General features: G+C 48.6%; 1 protein-coding gene and 1 pseudogene across 2 annotated transcripts in view; both read right to left on the reverse strand.

Annotated features, from left to right (window-relative positions):
- Positions 1-4,018: 4,018 nt before the first annotated feature.
- LOC101602778 lies at positions 4,019-6,076 on the reverse strand (annotated as a pseudogene).
- Positions 6,077-12,992: 6,916 nt separating this feature from the next.
- Ano1 (anoctamin 1) overlaps positions 12,993-21,965 on the reverse strand; it is a 185,672-nt gene continuing 176,699 nt past the window's right edge. For both annotated transcript variants that reach the window (XM_045161684.1, XM_004654244.2), the window contains 2 exons: positions 16,071-16,176; positions 12,993-14,616 (listed from right to left, as the gene is read on the reverse strand). In XM_045161684.1, the coding sequence (XP_045017619.1) occupies positions 14,350-14,616; positions 16,071-16,176 (373 nt within the window). In that variant the 3' untranslated portion in view covers positions 12,993-14,349. The remainder of the gene's footprint in view (positions 14,617-16,070; positions 16,177-21,965) is intronic.

Genomic DNA, 21,965 nt, shown 5'->3' on the forward strand with positions numbered 1-21,965 from the left:
AACCCCCCCCCAGGGTTTTGGAGACGCGGGCGTAACCTTTACCTGTGTGGGGCTCCTGCAGCCCAACGGTGTGCAGAGATGAGACACTGCTGTGGCCAGATCCCATTAAAATCACGAACGTTAAGAACAAATTAGTATGTACCAGCATTTACAAGCACGTTGAACGTGTATGCATTCTGTAGTGACCCGGGGACATTGTGTGCAAAAAAACCCACTACCTTGGGGTTTATGTTGGTTGTAATATATATAGTATAATTTAAACAAGACTTGAGCTTTGTTTTACGTGTGGGTATGTCGTAAGTGCGCGCGCGTGTGTGTTCATACATGTGTGGTTATGGATCTGTTTGCGGGTGCATGTGCAAGGGGATGCTCGCAGACCTGAGGCTGACCTCAGCTGTCTTCTTAAGCTGCTTGTCACCTTACTGTTTGAATTAGAGTTTCACTGATCCTGTTGCTAATCAGTCCTCTGGACCAGCCAGGAAGCAAACCCTGGGGATCCTCCTGTCCCTGCCCCTCCAGCTCCAGGCAGGCTTCATGTGGGAGCTGGGAATCCAGAGTGAGGTTCTTACTGTGGTCCAGAAAGCACTTTACCCACAGAGCCATCGCCCTATCTCCAGACTTGATGCTTAAAGTTACAGTCATCGGGAAAATAACGAGCATTGGCTACAGATACTGGAGACCTATCAGCGATTGTATATCATATTAAGTAGGTAATCTTAAGACCCACACAGAAGGAATTGTGGCATTTTGCTGCATAATAGACTGCATTTCACAGTAACTTTTTTTTTCCTTTAGAGATAGCAAGAGAGAGAGAGAGAGAGAAAGAGAGAGAGAGAAAGAATTGGTGCCAGGGCCTCAGCTACTGCATTGAACTCAAGGCGCTTGTGCCACCTAGTGGGCATGTGTGACCTTGAGTTTGCCTCACCTTTGTGTGTCTGGCTTACGTGGGATCTGGAGAGTTGAACATGGGTCCTTAGGCTTTGCAGGCAAGTGCCCTAACTGCTAAGCCATCTCTCCAACCCTTCGATTTTTTAAAAAAATAATATATACATTTTTTGAGGTAGAGTTTCACTCTAGCTCAGGCTGATCTGGAGTTCACTATGCAGTCTCAGAGTGGTCTTGAACTCACAGCGATCCTCCTACCTCTGCCTCCCGAGGTCTGGGACTAAAAGGCATGTGCCACCATGCCTGGCTTTATTTATTTATTTATTTTTTAATTTTAGAGAGACAGAGAGAGAGAGAGAGGCTTTTTTTTTTTTTTTTTTTTTTTTTTTGAGGTAGGGTCTCACTCTGGCCCCAGGCTGACCTGGAATTAACTATGTAGTCTCAGGGTGGCTTCCACTATGTAGTCTCAGGGTGGCTTTGAACTCACAGCAATCTTCCTACCTCTGCCTCCCGAGTGCTGGGATTAGAAGGAGTGTGCCACCATGCTTGGCTGGGAGTGTTTTTTTTTAAAAAATATTTATTTTAGGGAGAGTGAAAGAGGCAGATAAAGAGAGAGAAGAGAGAGTAGAATGGGTGCATCAGGGCCTCCAGCCATTGCAAACGAACTCCAGACACATGCACTACCTTGTGCATCTGGTTTATGTGGATACTGGGGAATCGAAACTGAGTCCTGGGCTTCACAGGCAAGTGCCTTAACTGCCAAGCCATCTCTCTAGCCCACTTTTGTTGTTTTTTTGGCGGGGTGTTGGGGGAGGGCAGGATTTCACTATATAGCTCAGGTTGGCTTCCAACTTTCAATCCTCCTGTCTCAGCCGCCTGAGTGTAATAATGTATTGTTTTAAATGACTAGAGGAGAGGATTTGGAATGCTGTCAGCACAAAGAATGGTGGATTTATATTGTCTTGATTTTTGATGTTTCTTGTGTTATAATGTATATATTTTTGCATCTTGGATTAATTTAATGCCTGGATTTTCTAGTTAGCTGCAGTATTATTAGATTTATCAATCAATCTGGTGTTATATATCTTCAGGGTAGGAGCTTAAGGTGCTAGGTGTGGCTCTTATGACTCTCAGAGTATCTACAAAAGTGACCCTAGCTGTTGGGTTTGCCTGTTATGAGAGTATTCAAGTAGGCTGAGTGGAACAAAATACAGGCAGATGCCAAAATTTAACTAAACAGTGTACACATTCAATGAAGAAGGGCACAGTGTATTTATGCAAGAGTAGGTATTATGACAACCAGATCCTCTAAGAAAGTCACTGCCCCTTAGGGTGTGTGTTGCCCCACACCCTTAATCCTGTCAACTAGGAGGTTAAGATTTTTGGTCTGTTGAGGGTTCCAAGTCACCTTGTGACCAAGCGAAACCCTTCCTTAATGAACGACAGAAGAGGAAACAAAGGCACTATAAATCAGGAAGCAACAAATGACACGCCCAAAATAAAGCTTATTTAGGAATGGCAGATCTGACCATCCATCTGATTTAACATATAATTTATCCTAACATGGAAGGTGCAATTAGCACTTCCAATTCAAGCCTATATACCAGGCTTATTTGGTGGGTACTGGCCTGGTGTAATCTCTTTTGGGATGGTTTTGTTCTCAATTATGCTGCACTCCTGCTTGGGTCCCTCTTTGCTGCACTGTGGGCTCACGTAGGCTGGCTGGGTCACTGGATCGCTGTTCTGATTGCCTGTGCTGGGTGCTATGTAGGTGAGCTTCCTTCCCCAGGTCTCTGATGCTTGTGCTGCTGGTGAAAAGGGGAGGCTGAGGAAGTCCTGCTGATCCTCGTGATCCTCTTCCTCACAAGCCACTCCTCTGTTGGTTCCTGCTGCCTCCCTTCTCCCTTTTTGAGTTTGCGAGGAGCTCTGGTGTGAGTGGAGAATCCCCTCACCTGGCTTTTCCTGTGGCTCAGGGTGAACCTTGAAGCTGTGGCCACGTGGACCTGGTTCCGTGGCTGTTGGAGCCACTTCTGCCTGCTTCTGTGGGCTCTAGATGCTCTGAATCTCTCTTACTTTTCTGCTGCAGTTGATAATTTCTTGTACACTTCACTTTTTAGTAGAAGAGTATTTTTTGCTTTTTCTCCCCTAGGCTGCTTTGGCATGGTTCCTATGCCACCATCTTAGCCGGAACCAGTAAGAATGGATTAATTTTGGAAGTGATGGATATACTAAATAAAATAAGAAATAATGGGTCTTGGACTGGACAGGGTAGTGAGGAGCACAAAGGGCAGAGGTCAGGAAGGGCATCCGGGACCAATAAGGACCCAGCAGTGTACACAACCAAATTGTCTTATTTTTTGAAAGATTATTTTATTTATTTGCAAGGAGGGGGGGAAATGGACATGCTCTCACTGCAAAGAACTCCAGCTGCATGCACCACTTTGTGCAACTGGCTTTATGTGGGTACTGGGGAATTGAACCCAGGCTGTCAGGCTATGGAAGCACCTTTAACCATGAGCCAGTCCCAAATTACCTTATTTTTATTTTTATTTTTATTTTTTTTAGTTTTTTGGTTTTTCGAGGTAAGGTCTCACTCTGGTCCAGGCTGACCTGGAATTAACTCTGTCATCTCAGGGTGGCCTTGAACTCATGGCGATCCTCCTACCTCTGCCTCCCGAGTGCTGGGATTAAAGGCGTGCACCACCACGCCCGGCTGTTTACCTTATTTTTAAATGAGGTATAATTCACATAGCATGCAATTCATTCCTTTAAAGGCATACTTTAGTGGTACGTGTGTGTGTGTGTGTGTGTGTGTGTGTGTGTGTCTATGTGTGTGTCTGCATGTGCCACGGTGAGCATGTAGAGGTTAGAGGACAACCTCAGCATATGCGTCCTCACCTCCCACGTTGTTTGAGACAGACTCTCTCTCTCTCTTTCTCTTTCCCCCTCACCGGGAGCTGAATCCAGAGCTAGCCAGTTTTGCCAGCAAGTGCTTTCAACCACTGAGCCATCCCCCCCAGCCCCAGGCCCAGTGTTTTTATTTTTGTTGTTGTTTTTGAGACAAGGCAGAATGGCAGGGAAGGTTAAGACGTTTTCTCTTAGGAAAATAGACGAGACCCTCACTCCTTTGGGTCTAGTTCATGTTCTTCACTGACCAAGAGGCAAGAATTTCACACAACTGATCAAACCGCCTCTGGTGAACAAGCGTTCTCGACCGGAGCAGAAGCAATGGGATGTGTGTGTGTGTGGTCCCCACGGCAGGAGGTGGCCTGATGTGGGAGAGGGGACAACGAGTCTCTAACCCCTCTCTCCAAGGGTGTGATTTGGGATATTTGAGGACCGAGGAACATTGTCAACTCAGGGCAGAAGTCTTGAGGTCTAATTCAGGAGTAGAGGTTTGTGGGTCTCCTCTGTTCTGTGTTGGCTCATCTTCCTGTAAACCTGACCAGATTTGGAATCACCTGGGAGACAGACCTGTGGGTACACTTGAGAGGGCACTGCCGGAGAGCTCTAACTGAGAAAGGGAGACTTGTCCTAAGTGTGGGTGGCACTGACCCACGGGATGGGATCCCAGACTGAATAAGAGGAAGCAAGTGAGCCGAGCACCGCCATTCATCTCTCTGCTTCCTGACCGTGGATGCAACGTGAGGAGCTGCCTCGGGCTCCTGCGGCCACGCCTTCCCTTCCCTGATGATCTGCTCCCTCAAACTGTGACTCAAAACAAGCACTCCTTCCTTAAGTTGATGATGCCACATATTTTTGTCGCAGCAATGAGAGAAAAGTAACCGGCACATCACTCTAGAACAGGCTTGTGAGGGCACATCTGTCCGTGTGCCTGCCTGCCCTGCGTGATTCCACCTGTGGGGCCCTCAAGAAGAGTCCCCTGAATAGAGGCTGCAGGATGGTGGTGCTGGGGCTGCTGAGCCTCGGAGGGGGTGGCATTGGGGTAACAGCAGCGATCTTCTGGCCTCCAGTCCCCATCTTGCTCTGCCTCCTCCTCTCCCTCTCTCTTTCTTTTTTGTTTATTTTCATAGTTTTATTGGTGCTAAGGAACAGTACACAAACATTTCAATTGCACATAAGTCTTAACACATGTACCAAAAATCCAACCATGTATTGTTTCTTTAGAAGTTATTCCAGTGACACCCAGCTTCAATCTTAGAGGCATTTTTCCTTATTAGGCTCTCGTGTACAAACATCTTCAAATGCTCACAATCTCTACTCCCACTGGTTCACAATTTGAGTATCATATACACTGCAAATTTCTCATCTTTCACAGTACGTTATCAAAATTATTAGGAACACTGGACTACCACGACTAGAGATGTCACAGAGGCACACAGTGCTGACAACAGGGCGGTGACCAAGGAGTGGTGTTTTGTTTTTATTCTTAGGAAACGGCTCTACTACAAACACAGACTAGGAGTAATGGAAAATATTCAAGACATATTAAATGCACAAATGTGACTCCAAATTGCCAGTTAGTATGCTTTGTATTGTAGGATATGAAACTAACCCCCCACCTATGGAATGTTAAGCTGACACCCAAGACAGTCAAAGCTTCCCATAATTCAATATCCCACTATTTTCTGGTTGAACCAAAAAATAAACAACCAGCAAATGATTTCACCTCTTAAAAAAATCATTTACACTTCTGAGACTCCATAGTGAATTCCAGGTCAGCCTGGGCTACAGTGAGACCCTACCTCAAAAAACAAAAAACAAAACAAAAATCATTTACACTTAAAAAATGGGATGAGGTGGGATTCCCTCCTTTTAAAAAACGTTTCTAGAGCCACTAAAAAACTTGCACTTACAAAATAGTTGATAAAAAATATTCCTCTGGTTGTACAAGGAGACAGGGATGCTGATGGACACCGAGGATGACGACTCAGCCTCGGCACCTTCCTCTCCCGCTTCCTCGGAGGCTGGACTCTCCTCGCTCTTCGCCTCTCCCTTCTCCACAGGTAGGTCTTCTTTAGTCTCTGGCTTGGTCACTTCAGCCTGCTTGCCCTTTGCTCCCCTCTTCCTCTTTGCTTGCACTTTTTTGTCTGAAGGTTTATCCTTTCCCGCTGCTTTTTTTGGCTTCACTTCCACTTTTGCAGGAGCCGGTTTCGCAGACAGCCTGGCCGACCTGCGCTTGGGCGTGTCCTTCACGGCGCCGGCCCGAGCTCACCTTCCTCTTGGGCATCTTGGCGGCGGGTGCGGATGCTGCGGGCCGGGGCGCGCTAGAACCTTCCTGAAGCTACGCTGCCTGCCCGCCGCCGCCCCCCTCTTTCTTTTTTAATCTCGCTCTCTCTCTTCAAGGTCACATTATTCCAGGCTGCTCATGAACTCGCTATGCAGCTGAGGATGACTTTGAACTCTTGGTCCTCTTGCCTGCATCTCCTGTGCACCAGGATCACAGGTGTGTGTGCCAAAATGCCTGCTTTAGTTGTTGTTGGATTGTAGGAGGCTTTACAGCAATACATGGTTTGTAAACGTTCTCTACCATTTTGTGAGCTGCACACAAAGTCGTAAATTTATTTATTTATTTGAGAGAAAGAATGGGTGTGCCAGGGCTTTTTGCCACTGCAAATGAGCTCCAGATGAATGTACCATTTTGTGCATCTGGCTATACATGGGTTCTGGGGTACCTGGACCAGCAGCGATTATAAGCAAGCACCTTTAACCACTGAGCCATCTCTCCAGCCCCAACTTCATAATTTTGATATAAAATATGGTTTATGTATTTTTCTCTCATTATGTTAAGAAAGAATGGAAAAAGAAAAAAAAAGGATGGGGGATAGATAGAGGAAGGAAGAAAAATAGAGAGAGGAAAGGAAAGGAGAGGAAGGAGAAAGGAACGAAAGAAGGGAGGGAGGGAGGGAGAAAAGCAAGAACAAAAGAAAGAAAAGAGGAAGGAAGGGAGGGAAGAAAAGAGGGAGGGAGAAAGGAAGTAAGGACAAAAGGAGAAAGGGAGGAAGGAAAGAAAGAAGAAAATAAGAGAGGGAGGAAAGAACTATGTAAAGGATGGTGGATGGAGGTGGGGAGGAGGAGGACTGAGGGTCTCTCACTGGCCCACGGAAGCAGGTTTATCCTGTGTCCCGTCTTCTGTCTCCCTCTTGCTGTCTCGGTGTCCCCAGTTTTATTTTCATCTTCTATCTTTGCTGGGTTGGGTTTTCAGTAATGCCCAGACATCCCTCAGTTCTCCGTGGGTCCTTGCCTTTCTTCAGGGAAGGCCTTTTTCTGAGAAGGCGCCCCTCTGGAGGGAAAGGGCTGCAAGGGAGCCACATGTCCCCATCCAATTCCCAGACCTGTGATTCCCTGGTCCTGGACCCGAGCTGAGGCTATGGTGTCCTGTCAGGTGGAGGAGACTCCACAGATAGGGAGTTGGGGAAATGGCCTGGCTTACTCTGGCAGACCTGTTCAGCTCAGGACCCAACTGTGGAAATCAGAGGAGGAAGGGTCCATGGCTCAGGTGGCCATTGTGGTACTCCCCTGGGTCTCCAGGATGGGGGTCCCCATCCTAGCGTGGAGTTCAGTCCTCAAGTCCCATAGTGGACATCTGACCTGCAGAACTGTGGGTAATGAATGTGCCAGTGTTGTTTGAAGTCCCCAGTTCTCATAGGACTTAGGGCCAAACTTGTCCCTCCCTGGGTGCAGCTCCCAAGACTGCCAGCAGAGGGCAGCATCCACCTGCAGGAAGAGGCTGGCAAATACGGACACAAGGACAGAGGCTTCCAAAGAGCCACAGCTTTCCATTTCAGAGTTCCAATGCCGACACTTTCAGTGGAAGTTGACTACATGTGCCCTCGTGATGTGGGCAGTTTCTGAATATTCTATTTTAGTAAAATGTAAGGGGAAAGAGAGAAGAGAGAGGAGCCTGGAGTGGTCGGACATACCTGGAAGGATGAAACAGGAGGATCACTGTGAGTTTGAGGCCACCTTTGGCTACAGAGTGAGATGGTCTCTCTCTCCAAAAAAAAAAAAAAAAAAAAAAAGTCACAAAAGAGGGAAAGCAGTGGTGGAGGGGTGAATTAGAGTGCTCTCGTTCTCTCTCTCTGTGCAAATAACTAAAAGTATTAAAAATAAGAATGAAGAGACTGGAGAGATGGCTCAGCTGTTAAGGCGCTTGCCTGCAAAGCCTAAGGACCCATGTTTAACTCTCCAGATCCCACATAAGCCAGATGCATAAAGGTGAGGCAAGTGCAAGGTTGCACATGCCCGCTAGGTGGCACAAGCATCTGAAATTCAATAGCAGTGGCTGAGGCCCTGGTGCGCCAATCCTCTCTCTGTCTCTCTAAAATTAAAAAATAAAATAAAATAGAAATGAAACCCCACCCCAACATTTGTCAGTTAAAATTATCTTCAGCAGAAACCATCTTTCTTTTCTTTTCTTTTTTTTTTCGTTGACTTTTAATCCATTTCTTTTTAGAAACCATCTTTCTTACACAATCAGAGGCATTCAGCCAGCAGAAACAAGAATCCCATCCTGCTGGGGTGATGTTTGGGACGAAACTACGTGTTCCGTGGGTATGTTGGGAGCCGTGCTACTAGGAGAGAGAGGGAGGTGACAAGTAACTGACTTGGGATCCCAAGCTCCCTTGGGTGTGTGTGGGCTGCTTTTCACCATGCTGGTTTGGTTTTCTGTATCTGGTGCCAAAATATCAACAAAACAAATGCAAATCTAAAAGACAGCTCTTAAACAGCTGATGGTAACTATAACTACATGAATGTTTATTGCCTATTAGTTACATTGTAGTTCTAGTAACTGTCAGGATGTGTACAAAGATTACTTGCGTAATTAAAAATATACTATGTTTTTATTTGCAAGCAGAAAGAGAGAGAGAGAGAAAAAAATGGGAGAGAGCATCATGGGAATATGTGCACCAGGGCCTCCTGCCACTGCAAACGAACTCCAGATGCATGTGCCACTTTGTGCATCTGGCTTTATGTGGGTACTGGGGAATTGAACCCAGGTCAGCAACTTTGCAAGCAAGCGCCTTTAACCACCAAGACATCTCCCCAGTCCCTCTTTTCAAAAAGGTTTGAAAAAAGGGTCTCTTGCCCCTGAATGTGAACTTCAGATGCATGTGCCACTTTGTGCATTTGGCTTTATGTGGATACTGGGGAACCGAACTCAGGCTGTCAGGCTTTGCAAGAAAGCACCTATAATCACTGAGCCATCTCTCCAGCCCACTTGCCTGATTCTTTTTTAATTTTTATTAACATTTTCCATGATTATAAAATATATCCCATGGTAATTCCCTCCCTTCCCACCCCCACACTTTCCCATTTGAAATTCCATTCTCCATCATATTACCTCCCCATTACAATCATTGTAATTACATATATACAATATCAACCTATTAAGTATCCTCCTCCCTTCCTTTCTCTACCCTTTATGTCTCCTTTTTACCTTACTGGCCTCTGCTACTAAGTATTTTCATTCTCATGCAGAAGCCCAGTCATCTGTAGCTAGGATCCACATATGAGAGAGAACATGTGGCGCTTGGCTTTCTGGGCCTGGGTTACCTCACTTAGTATAATACTTTCCAGATCCATCCATTTTTCTGCAAATTTCATAACTTCATTTTTCTTTACCGCTGAGTAGAACTCCATTGTATAAATGTACCACATCTTCATTATCCACTCATCTGTTGAGGGACATCTAGGCTGGTTCCATTTCCCAGCTATTATAAATTGAGCAGTAATAAACATGGTTGAGCATGTACTTCTAAGGAAATGAGATGAGTCCTTAGGATATATGCCTAGGAGTGCTATAGCTGGGTCATATGGTAGATCAATCTTTAGCTGTTTTAGGAACCTCCACACTGTTTTCCACAATGGCTGGACCAGATTGCATTCCCACCAGCAGTGTAGAAGGGTTCCTTTTTTTCCACATCCCCGCCAACATTTGTGATCATTTGTTTTCATGATGGTGGCCAATCTGACAGGAGTGAGAAGGAATCTCAATGTAGTTTTAATCTGCATTTCCCTGATGACTAGTGATGTAGAACATTTTTTTAGATGCTTATATGCCATTCGTATTTCTTCCTTTGAGAACTCTCTATTTAGCTCCATAGCCAATTTTTTGATTGACTTGCCTGATTTTTGAAGATGAAGATTTCTTTCACAGTGGTAGAAGTCCATGCAAGATTTGTAAACTCTTTCATGGTGGCAGAAGTACAAACAAGATTTATAAACAGTGATACAAAAATACTGTGAGCATAACTTACCAGCTTGTATAAAACAGAAGAAGTAAATCCATATTTCCAAATGGGTTAAAAAAAACCCAGGGCTGGATAGATGGCTCAGTGGTTAAGGGACTTGCTTGCAAAGCCTAAGGACCTGAGTTTGATTCCCAAGAACCCACATAAAGCCAGATATACAAAGTGGCGCATGCATCTGGAGTTCACTTGCAGTTTCAGGAGGCCCTGGTGTGCCCATTCTCCCTCCCTCCCTCTCTCTGTGCAAATAATGGAATTTCAAAGGGGAAAGTATGTGGGGGAGGAGGGAAGGAATTACCATGGGATTTTTTTTTATAATCATGGAAAATGCTAATAAAAATTAAAAATTTTTAAACCAGAGGGCAACTTCATATGAAGTCATTTCTCTTATACCAAATGATTTTCTTCTTGTTTAGATTACAAATATAATCCTGAGCTGAAAAACTGGGATTTGGAGGAGAGCCATGTTTGCATACTGAATGTCCAAAGGACTCAGATGTTATTTTTTTAGGAACACCGTACACCTCTTTTCGAGACAGGGTCTCTCTTTGCCTAGAGCTCACTGATTAGATTAGACTGGCTGGCTAATGAGCTTTGGGGATCTTTCTGTCTCTGCCTTCCCAGCACTGGGCTTACAGGAACATGTGCCACCATGTCTGGCATTTACATAGGTTCTGGGGATTGAACTCAGGTCCTCAAACTTTAAATATAAACAGTTTACCCGCTGAGCCATCTACCTGGCCATTTCCCCCCAACTTTTTTTTTTTTTTTTTTTGATACGGAGGCTCACCATATAGCCATCGCTGGCTTGGAACAATTTGACCAGGCTGGCCTTGAACTTGCAGCAATCCTCCTGCCTTTGAGAGCTGGGATTGTGTGTGCTCCACATCTGGCCAAATCGGACTTTCGAATGTAGATTTCCCTATTTCTTTTATGTAGAAAGTTTTTAAAAAGCAACAAAGCTGGAGTCTGTGGCTGGGGAATATCTGGAACTGGCTGGTGATCATGGACAGGATCAGGAGCCAGCAGGGTCCTTCTTCACATGCTGACCAATGAGTAACCATGGGCTGGCATGGCTCCAGTTATAGAGCTGGGGTCTCCCCCGCCCACCCCTGCTCTACCTATGCGGCTCCAGAAGATTAGGTGCCTGGGGTCGGGACCCTGAGGGGTGGTCCTAAAACCAGATTATTGGTGACTTCAGAAGAGCTTCTGCCCTCTGGGAACCTCCAAAAGTCCATCTTTAGGTGACGTCCCTGGCTGCCTGAGGTCTTTTCCTCAGCAGGACTCAGTTGTTTGTGAGTGTTGGCAGTTCTCGCCTAACCTCACCCCGGTCTCAGCACACACCTTCTTTTCTGCAACACCCTCTCCCCAGCATCGCATCCTGTTAGTTTCCTTTCAGTGGTTGCCATGGTCCGCAGGGCCATCCAGAGCCCACCGTTGCCAGAACTGCAGCACGCTTGTGTTGGTGACAGGGGCCACCATGTTTAGTCTCCCTGCAGACGGGGACCCCTGCCTGAGTTGGCTCTGTCCACTTCTCCTACCCATTCCCATGCTGTCTCCTTTGCTTTCCCCCAGACTGTGGCGCCCAGACCTTCACACATAATTCCTCCTCCTGACCCATCCCGCCTTCCTTCAGGCCTGTGTTTCTGCTCAAATCCCAAGTCACTTCCCCGATTCTGTTGTCACCCGCATCCCTGTCTCCCTTGGAAATGATCTTGTGCTGGGGTTTATTTTTTTGGCTCAGCACCTGATTCTCTGTAAGTAAGGTCATGCAGGGGAAGGGGCATGTCCCCTCTGTCCCCAGCTCAGCAAGTTCCCCCCCTTCAATGCTGCAGAGATGCATGTTTGGGAGGGCTGTGTCCCAGATGCTGGTGAGGGCCTGGTCTCATTTGGGAAGTAGGATCAGAGACAACCCCCTCCTCCCCGCCCCCATTGGCGGTTGGCTCTCAGAGCCCAGGCTGCTGTTTTTAAGAGAGTGTGAAGCGTCAGCACCAGGGGGCGCCCGAGACCTCGGCAGCTCTGGGGGAGGTTCTCAGGTCTAGGTGAAGTGTGGATTCTGAGGTCATGTACTGAGAGTAGAGTGATTTAGAGTGAGAATGTCCCTAAGGCTAAGAGGCTGTACGGCTTTACTGGCGGTGTGGTGTAAAAAGACCCTTTGTTTAACCAAATGACGGTGCTTACAGGCAAAGGGCATTTTTTGTTTATTTATTATTAATTAATTTATTTATTTGAGAATGACAGAGAGAAAGAGGCAGAGAGAGAGAGAGAGAGAGAGAGAGAGAGAGAGAGAGAGAGAGAATAGGTGCGCCAGGGCCTCCAGCCACTGCAGACAAACTCCAGACGTGTGCGCCCCCTTGTGCATCTGGCTAACGTGGTTCCTGGGGAATCGAACCTCGAACCGGGGTCCTTAGGCTTCACAGGCAAGTGCTAAGCCCCAGGTAAAGGGATTTTAAAAAACTGTCCCTACTTTCCATGTGAAAACACTGGCCATCTATAGGTGCTCTCCACATGTACACAAACATATACAAACACACACAATCCCATGTACATACATGTGTGTGTACAGCACATGTGTGTCAACTCACGTACAGGTCAAAGCATGTGTACAGAAACTGTGAACATATGCATATGTGTATGCATGAACACAGATACACACATGTGCATGCAGACATAACTATGTTTGAACACACATGCAGACCTGTACAAACATACTTGGACATGCTTGCACACACCACAGGAACACTGAGAACAATTAACATGTCTGCCTCCACAGGAAATGAATGTTCTAGGGTCAGTCTTCTCCAAACCTGCAGAGACACCCATGGGACATACTGGGGACCTTGGACACAGTCTCTCATGTTTCCCCAGGAACAGGTTAGGACAAGAGAACTCAGGTAGGAGAAAACGCCATGTATTCAAATTTATTTCAATGAATGTTCCGCCACAGTCTTCCGTGGGTTGGTATACATTCAGTTTTTTTTTAAAAAAATGTTTTCCATAAAAGGATTTTTGGTAATCAACTAATTTTGGATACAATAGTTATATACAAAACACCATCTGAAACCACTCACTGTACAAGAGAAAGACAAAGCCCCCGATCCCATGGCTTTAGCAAACATTGAGAACCTATGACCCCCAGTGGGCTGAAGGCAATAGTGCCAAGCTCTGCTCACCCCCACAAGCACAGGAGGGAGGTGTCTTGGCCCTGGCACCTCGGCTTGAGAGATTTCAGGTAACTGGTTACCACAACTACAAACTGGGGTCACTCATGTGACTTGTTTTACAAGCTTTTAAAATGATAATTACCCAACGGTGACATCCTGTGAGTAAAAATATACAGAAATATTACCAAAATAGAAGGTTTTATTAATAAAAATCTTTGGTAGTAACAGTATTTTAAGTTCCTCTCAATGATATTTGGTTAACTAATAAATTCCTTCCACCTTGAGCTACAGGAAAAAAAAAATTCTCACATCTATCACATCATTGATTTTTTTTTTTTAAACCAATAAATAGTCTAAGCTCAAATCTTTGAACGAGCCTCAGGACTGCAATGCCCCCAACCTTCTTGAGATCACTCACTCTGTGGAGACCTCCCCTGCCCACCACCCTGCTTTGTCCCATGAAGATGGGCTTCTGAGCGGCTGGCATGGAGCTTGCCAGGGAGACAGACCCAGGGCCACCTGCGTCTTCAGTCTCTCGAGAATAACTGGAGAGTCCCACACCCTCCATGTGTGGGCAGGCTGCGCACCTCTGCTTCTGACCGCAGACTCTGAGCTTCCAGAAGGGAAGACGATTAAAGCCACCTAGCTCCTCCAACCTAGATGCAGGCGACTCCTTTGGTAACCTGGATCTATGCCGCTCATTCTTACCCTGAACTTCACCTCGCGCCTGGACAGTGGTCTGCGTCTGTCAGATCAAGTATGACACAAGACACCCTGAGACCTGAGTCCCCTTCTACCGCCTGGAAGACTCCATGTCCCTGGGCTCTGTGTCCCTGCGCCACCCTCAACAACCATCTTTTTTTTTTTTTTTATTTGCCTTGAATACTAAAGTTAAAAATGTCCCTGCATAATGGCTTTGTGCAAAAAAAAAAAAAAAAAAGAGGAAAAAAAAAAAAAACCCAGAAAGAAGAAAGGACGCTGTCCTAGCAGAGTGGTTCTCCACGTTGTGCGGACAACTCAGGAAGCCACTGGGCCCCGAGGGGCGAGGAGAGCTTAAGCCGGCTGGCCTGCCAGCCTGCCGCAGCGGTTTACAGCGCACCCCCGCTGTACTCATAACTGGGGGCCGGGCTGCTGTCGGCGGGCTCGGGGCGCACGGCGGGGCTGTGGTTGTTGCAAGGCGGGTCCCTCCGCCGTTCCTTCTCCATCCATGTGTCCAGCAGCTGCTGCTTGCCCTGCTCCTCCCGCATGAACAGTTCCACCATGAGCACCTTCTCCTTGTGGATCTGCTGGCTGATGTCCTTGGGGATGTCCGGGATGACCCAGTCAACAAAGTCGCTCATGAACATGACCAGGTTCTGTGGGGAGAGGGCAGCAATGGGCACAGGGCCTGAGGGGCTACCCTCCAGGACAGCCCGCCTAGGCACCACTCCACCTGAGTATTTGGCCTGCCTGGGTGCCCACCCACCCGTGTGCCTGCCTGTCTGCTTGTCTGCATTGGGCGTCCTCCCAGCCTGTGTATCTGCCCCTGTCTATGTGCCTGTCACACGTGTCCTCACCCGGCTGCCCACATGTGTCCCCACAGCCTTGTCTGCGTGCCTGCTCGCCTGGGTACTTGCCCTCTCGTGGTAAAGCCCACCCTAACATTCTTTGACCCTGTGCCTTCTGTCTCTGTCTCTCTGACCTCTCTGGGCCGCACTTTCCCAGAAGGTGTAAACGCAACAGGGATGAAACCACGGTCTTTGGCGTACACGGCCATCACCCACTGTCGCCCCACTCCAGCCCGTGCTGACTTTCTTGAAAGGACCCCAACTGAGTCCGCAGGAAAGTTCTCTGACCACGTGCTGCTTTGAATCAGATGTCCACATAAACTCGTGTGTTCTTAATGGTTAGTCCCCAGCTGGTGGCAATTTGGGAGGTGGAACCTTGCTGGAGGAGGTGTGTTATTGGGGGCAGGCTTAGGGGTGTTAGCGCCAGCTCCCCCTTGTCAGTGTTTGGCTCCCTCTCCTGCTGCTGTTGTCTTCCTGATGTTGGCCAGGAGGTGATGTCCAGTCTCTGCTCACGCCATGCTTTCCCTGCCATCATGAAGCTTCCCCTGGAGACTATAAGCCCTTTACCCTGATAGCGGCCTCTGTGGGTTTGGCCTGCAGGTCCCCTGGACTGACAGGCAAGCCACTCCGTGCTTCCTCAGAGAAGTCTGCATCTGGCCAAGACTTGGGACAGAGACTCCATACTGGGCTCTGCTCCACACTCAGCTATGCAATGCACTCTATTCTCCCTCCTGTTTTACAGATGGGGAAAAAGAGGCTCAGACAGGTGAGCTCACGGCCTACAGTCACACAGCAGTGATCACACACTGGGCCTGGAAGCTAGGCAGCCTGCCTACAGTGCCTGATGTGGCCTGCATTCTGTCTGGTGACCACTCAGCATTCCCAGGACACCCGCCACCAAGTGCTGCCTCCCTCATCTGGGTGGAATCTTCTGTCTTCCCTTCCATCATCTCCTCCTTTTCCTTAATCCACCTCAGTGCCCCTAATGTTGTTAATAGCTTTTTAACTGTGGAGAAACACATGCTGTGATAGCTTCCATCTTGCCCGTGTCTGAGGACATACCACAGAGACATGAAGCTCACTCGCAGCGTGTGACACCTTTCTCCTGTCTGATCCACAGCATTCTCTTTGGTCCTGTCACCAGTCAGATCAGGCTCAGCCAGGGCTCTCAAGGCCTCCGGCCTCCAATGCTGAAAGTTCCCTCCTGACATACTCATTCCTTGTCCTTCTCAACTTCCCCCGCCCACCTCCAGCACACACACCTGAAAGACGATGACAAAAGCCAGCCGGGCGGCCAGGACAGCCCAGAAGTCCTTGGAGATGTCATATTTGTGTTCCGACCATGGGGGCTCACGGTAATCTTTGTACCTGCAAGAGACGCAAGGATTCGAGGGTGGGTCGAGTGGACCTCAGGTGCAGGAGATAGAGAAGCTTTGAGACCTGAGCCAGGCTCTGTGGCTGGCTGCGGGCATCGCCTGCTTTTGACCTTAGCAATGGTCCCACACTGGTCAGGATCCAAGGGCTTGCTATAAAACACGGAAACCAGGAATGTCCCTTGTGGGTTGGACCACAGGCTCACAGGCACAGTGTGAGGACCCTACTCTGGAGACCCCCCCCCCCGTCCCCATCTTCCACAGCACAGGGGATTTGGGAGAGCACCCATATGCAGTCTGAAAACCAGCTCTTCCTTGGTCCTCTTTGGGATGCTATTGAAACCAAATGGGATGCTATTGAAACCAAATGACCATGCACTTAATTCAGTGGCCTTCATACCCCTCCTTACCACTCCCTCCTGAGCTCTGAGTCAAGTGCATCCACCCACCTGCGTGATCAGTTTCCTTGAGAGATTCAGCCTGGCTTACACCCTTCTCCCCAAGGCCCTGCTGCTTCCCTGGGCCCTCCTACAGATGTGACCATCTTTCAGGTGCTCAGCAGCAGGCGTGTGTCACGCTGGCCACTAAAGGTCGAGGTCCAGTGAAGGGCTCTTGGAGAAGGCTGGCGGCCCTGGAAGCATGACCCCAGCGCTTGGCCCGCATGGCCTTCTACCTTGCTGTGTGTCTCAGCCCTTGCCTGGCCTCTCTGGACCTCAGCCTAGGCGTTCTCTCACCTATTCACTTCCTAGGTCAATAAGCAGGTTGGAGCATCAGCCTCTGTTCTAAAGAGCGCATCAGGCGTGGCCTGAGTTTGTTTCTCAAGAGTGCTGAATGGGCCCGGTTGTCACCAAGCTGCTGACTCCCTAGACAGGATCGACTGGGAGCAGCTTTGGCAGAGCCAGGTGGAGAGCAGGAGTTGTGGAACTGTATGCCAATGGGAACAGTCTGCCCCTGCTCTCCCAGGGTCAGAAGCCACACACACTTACCGCCCCCGCCAGCCAGCATCTGGCAACCTCCTACACACCCCTGAAAGCCCACCTGAGGCTATGCCCGTCTCTTCCCATTCTCATCTCCTCTAGGAGACTCTTGTTCCTCAGGGTCTTGCCTCTGATGGTCAGCCCCCTGCCCCTTGGGGAGAAGAAGATGTGATCTCTGGGGCTGGTGGGGGTTGGGCAGGACCATGGGTGCCTGCTCAGGAGTAGCCTCCACCCCAGCTCTCTGCTTGAGGAGGCTGCCCCTGTCACACCCAGGCTAGGCTGGGCTCCTCCTTCCAGCCAGTGGCACTTTTGGGCGAGGCCCGCTATGGATGTGGCTGGAGCAGGCAGGGAGCTCAGAGTAGATGGGACACAAGGACGGTGGCCCTGGCTGGCTGAGGGGAGGGTTAGCTGGAGCCCAGAGCTGGGAACCCACAGCCCCTGTCACCATGGGGTCATGGCAGTAAGACACTTCAGGATGGGCTCTTTAGCTGGGGAGATGAGTCTGTCAGTAAAGTGCTTATTTTGCAAGCGTGAGGACCCAAGTTGGATCACCAGCACCCATGTAAAAATGTCGGGTTGGTGCTCCTGGGATCCCAGTACTGGGTGAGGAGACAGGGGATCCCTGGGGTTGCCTGCTAGCTAGCCTGGCTGAATCAGCTGGTTCATGTTCATGAGAGACCCCCGCCTCAATAAATAAGGTAAAGAGTGATTGAGGAAGCACTTAACACTGACCTCTGACCTCCACATGCAAGCTCATACAGGTACCCACACACCTATGAGCACACAGAAATGCACACCACACATATGTGCAAAATAAATAAATGACGATAAAGTAAAAAAAGAAAGAGAAAGCCTGGCGTGGTGGCACACGCCTTTAATCCCAGCACTTGGGAGGCAGAGGTAGGAGGATGGCTGTGAGTTTGAGGCCACCCTGAGACTGCAGAGTGAATTCCAGGTCAGCCTGAGATAGAGTGAGACCCTACCTCGAAAAACCAAAGAGAGAGAGAGAGAGAAATAGACAGAGAGAGAAATAGACAGAGAGAGAGAGAGAGAGAGAGAGAGACAGGGAGAATGGGCACACCAGGGCCTCTAGCCACTGCAAACAAACTCCAGACATGTGCGCCACCTTGTGCATGTGGCTTTACATGGGTCCTGGGGGACTGAACCTAGGTCCTTCGGCTGTGCAGGCTAGTAGCTTCATTGCTAAGCCATCTCTCCAGCGCCTGAACTTCCGAACCCTAACCCTCCTCGGCCTGATGCAGCAATTCCTCCTCAGGCCACAGCACCTCCCACAAATGCCAGCCGAGGAAACAGTGCCGCCCAGTCTACCCATGATTCCGTAGTGCAAGTAAAAGCGGTCCACAGTCACCGGAAACTACACTTTGAACCTGGCCTATTGCTGGCTAAGTGAGAGGTGGTCTGATTTCCTGGAGGTCTGTCCAGATTGGAGACCCCAAGACAAACAGTTGGCATCCTGTAGTGCACTTTTGCTGGGCTGGGATATTGGGGAGGTTGGGTGGACGCAATGGTTTCTGAGGGGACACGTGTTCCTTTTGGGAGGGACTCCGGGGAGCCGAGAACATCTGCACTTTGACGGCACAGTACAGGGGCAGTTTTAAGCCTGGAGACTGTGTTGGCATGTCTAGTCTTGCCACTAGCCCTCCCTGGTGGTCGGTCGATTTCACGTCAGCTCCGTTTTTTTTTTTTTTTAACCACCGAACAGGAAGGGTCCCAGGGGACATGCAGTGTCCCCCTGCATCAATGCAAAACACACAGGACAGAATGTGTTTCTTTCTTTCCCCCATTCCCTGCTGTAGCCTTAGGCCACTTAAATTTCTTTCTTTCTTTTTTTTTTTTCTGTTTGGTTTTTCAAGGTAGGGTCTCCCCTCTAGCTTAGGCTGACCTGGAATTCACTATGTAGTCTCAGGGTAGCCTTGAACTCATGACGATCCTCCTACCTCTGCCTTCCAAGTGCTGGGATTAAAGGTGTGCGCCACCATGCCCAGCTTTAAATTTCTTCTGAGAACAAAGTTTCATATTTAGGCTGGCCCTGAACTCACATAGCAGAGGCTAGCCTTAAAACTTTTGATCTTTCTGCCTCCACTTCCCAAATGCTGGGATTATAGATATGCTCCATCACACGTTAAAATTTTTTTTGTTTATTTATTTGAGAGTGGAAGAGAGAGAGAGAGAGAGAGAGAGAGAGAGAGAGAGAGAGAGAGAGCACGCCAGAGCCTCCAGCCACTGCCAACGAACTTCAGATGCATGTACCCCCTTGGGCATCTGGCTAATGTGGGTCCTGGGGAATTGAGCCTTGAATTGGGGTCCTTAGGCTTCACAGGCAAGCGTTCAACCGCTAAGCCATCTCTCCAGCACCCCTCTTTTTAAAGACAGTCTCATGTAGTTCATGCTGGCCCTGTAACCAAAGTCTACCCTTGAACTCCTAATGTTCCTGCCTGCACCACCAGAGAGCTGAAATGACAAGTGTCCTTTCAGTGGTCAGCCTCATTTAAGGCTGTGGCCAATGTCAGTGGCTCCCTCTGCACTTCATGTTCCAGGAGATAAGAGTAGGCTGCATTGCCACCAAAAGCACTTGATTCCCACCCCCAGGTTTTTATGGGGGGGTCTTTCCTCATTTGTTCTGTGCCTCCAGTCTTTACTAGGCTTTCCCACTCCGGTTTCTCTGAAAAGAGAGGCCATGGTGTCCTTTGCCCCGGCATGGAGGTCCCTGGACAGCTGGGCCCATGCTATCTGACCCAGGCTGGCCCCTGGAGGGTGTGCTGTCCACGCTGGGCCCCAGCACTTGTGCCAGAAGCTCCGAGGAGGGCCCATGTGAGCTGAAGCTCTGTAGTCTCACAGAGGGGACTTCCAGAGTCAGTGACCCTGAGCTGTCCCCAGCCCTTTGGCAGCCATGTACCACAGACTCCATCTGACCCAGCGTCCTCGTGACTGTTGAGGATGACTCTGGGAATGCGTCACTAAGCTTAGCTGAGCACAAGCTGCCGCCACGCCTGGGGCCCAGGAATGCTGGACGATAAATCCGAGTCCCGCAGGCTAGCCAGCCAGGGGTGGCGTTTCCCGCACTTGCAGGAGGCTCAGGCTGGGGTACCTTGAGTTCCAGACCAGCCTCGGCCACGGCGTGAGACCCCGTCTCAGAGACAAACGGTCATAGGCACAGTGGTGCATACCTGTCATGCCAGCATTTGGAAGGCTGAGGCAAGAGGACCAGCTCAAGGCCATCCTTGGCTACATATGAGTTTGGGGGCAGCCTGGGCTATATGAGCTCCTGCCTCAACAAACAAACAAATGTAGCAATCAACCTACCCCACAGAAGCAATCCTCCCCCACTCTACTTTGCAGGAATCCTCCTGGCCGATAGCTCCACCAGCACACCAGTACACCAGTACACCAGTACACACCAGCACACCAGTACACACCAGCACACCAGTACACACCAGTACACCAGTACACACCAGCACACCAGTACTGCCTGGACTGAGGACTTCCGTTCTGTGACTATAAGTGTTCAGGTAGAACTTGTCACGTAGGCGTTCTGAATCCACATTCCTTAGGCCATGTTACTCATATTTGGCTCAGAACAAACTCTCTCATTCCCTTGAGTGTGACTGCCTTGTTTTCTCTCATCACTGGGCAGTTCCTTCCAGCCCTGAGCACCTGGCCAGGTGGAGCAGTGGCCAAGCGAAGGTTCGTGACGCCCATGGGTCTGGTGTGTTGGGGACCTGCTGCTGCTGCCTGCCTGGCACCCCTGGCACCCATTCACAGCCATGTCTGAAGTTCTTTTCAGTTATACACATGAGTGTATCGCACCCTACCTACTTCTGAGCAGAGTTTTTTTTTTATGGTGTGTGTGATGCATTCATGCATGCATGTTGGTATGTGTGTGGTACGCATGCACATGTATGCAGGTGCACATGTGGAGGCCAGAGGCTAACAATTATTATCTTTTTTCTTCAATTGATTTCCATTTTTAAAAATTTTTACTGTTTGTTGCCTGACACTACCTACACAAGACCATCATAAGAGGAGGAAAAGATCATGACATCAAAATAAAAGAGAGGGCTGGAGAGATGGTGTAGCAGTTAAGCGCTTGCCTGTGAAGCCTAAGGACCCCGGTTCGAGGCTCGGTTCCCCAGGTCCCACGTTAGCCAGATGCACAAGGGGGCGCACGTGTCTGGAGTTCGTTTGCAGAGGCTGGAAGCCCTGGCGCGCCCATTCTCTCTCTTTCCCTCTACCTGTCTTTCTCTCTGTGTCTGTCGCTCTCAAATAAATAAATAAATAAATAAAATTTAAAAAAAAAATAAAAAAGAGACTGATTGAGATGGGGAGGGGATATGGTGGAGAGTGGAGTTTCAAAGGGGAAAGTGGGGGGAGGGGTATTACCATGGGATATTTTTTATAATCATGGAAGTCGTTAATAAAAATTTGAAAAAAATTACTATTTGATTCTTTGAGGCAGATTCTCATTCTAATCCTGGCTGACTTGGAACTCACTTGTAGCCCAGGCTGGCCTTGAACTCACAGTAGTCCTCTTACCTTAGTCTCCCAAGAGCTGAGATTAAAGGTGTACACCACTGCACCTGGCTCCAGTTTACTTAATTTTTTAAAAGATTTTTTTATGTTCTTGTGTTTCTTTTCTTTTTTAAAAAAATGATTTATTTATTTGAGAGAGAGAGAAAGAGAGAGAGAGAGAAAGAATGGGCATGCCAGGGTCTCTAACTACTGCAAACAAACTCCAGATGCATGCACCACCTTGTGCATCTGGCTTCTGTGGGTTCTGGAGAATTGA

The sequence above is a fragment of the Jaculus jaculus genome, chromosome 1 (genome assembly GCF_020740685.1).
Source record: "Jaculus jaculus isolate mJacJac1 chromosome 1, mJacJac1.mat.Y.cur, whole genome shotgun sequence".
Taxonomy (NCBI): domain Eukaryota; kingdom Metazoa; phylum Chordata; class Mammalia; order Rodentia; family Dipodidae; genus Jaculus; species Jaculus jaculus.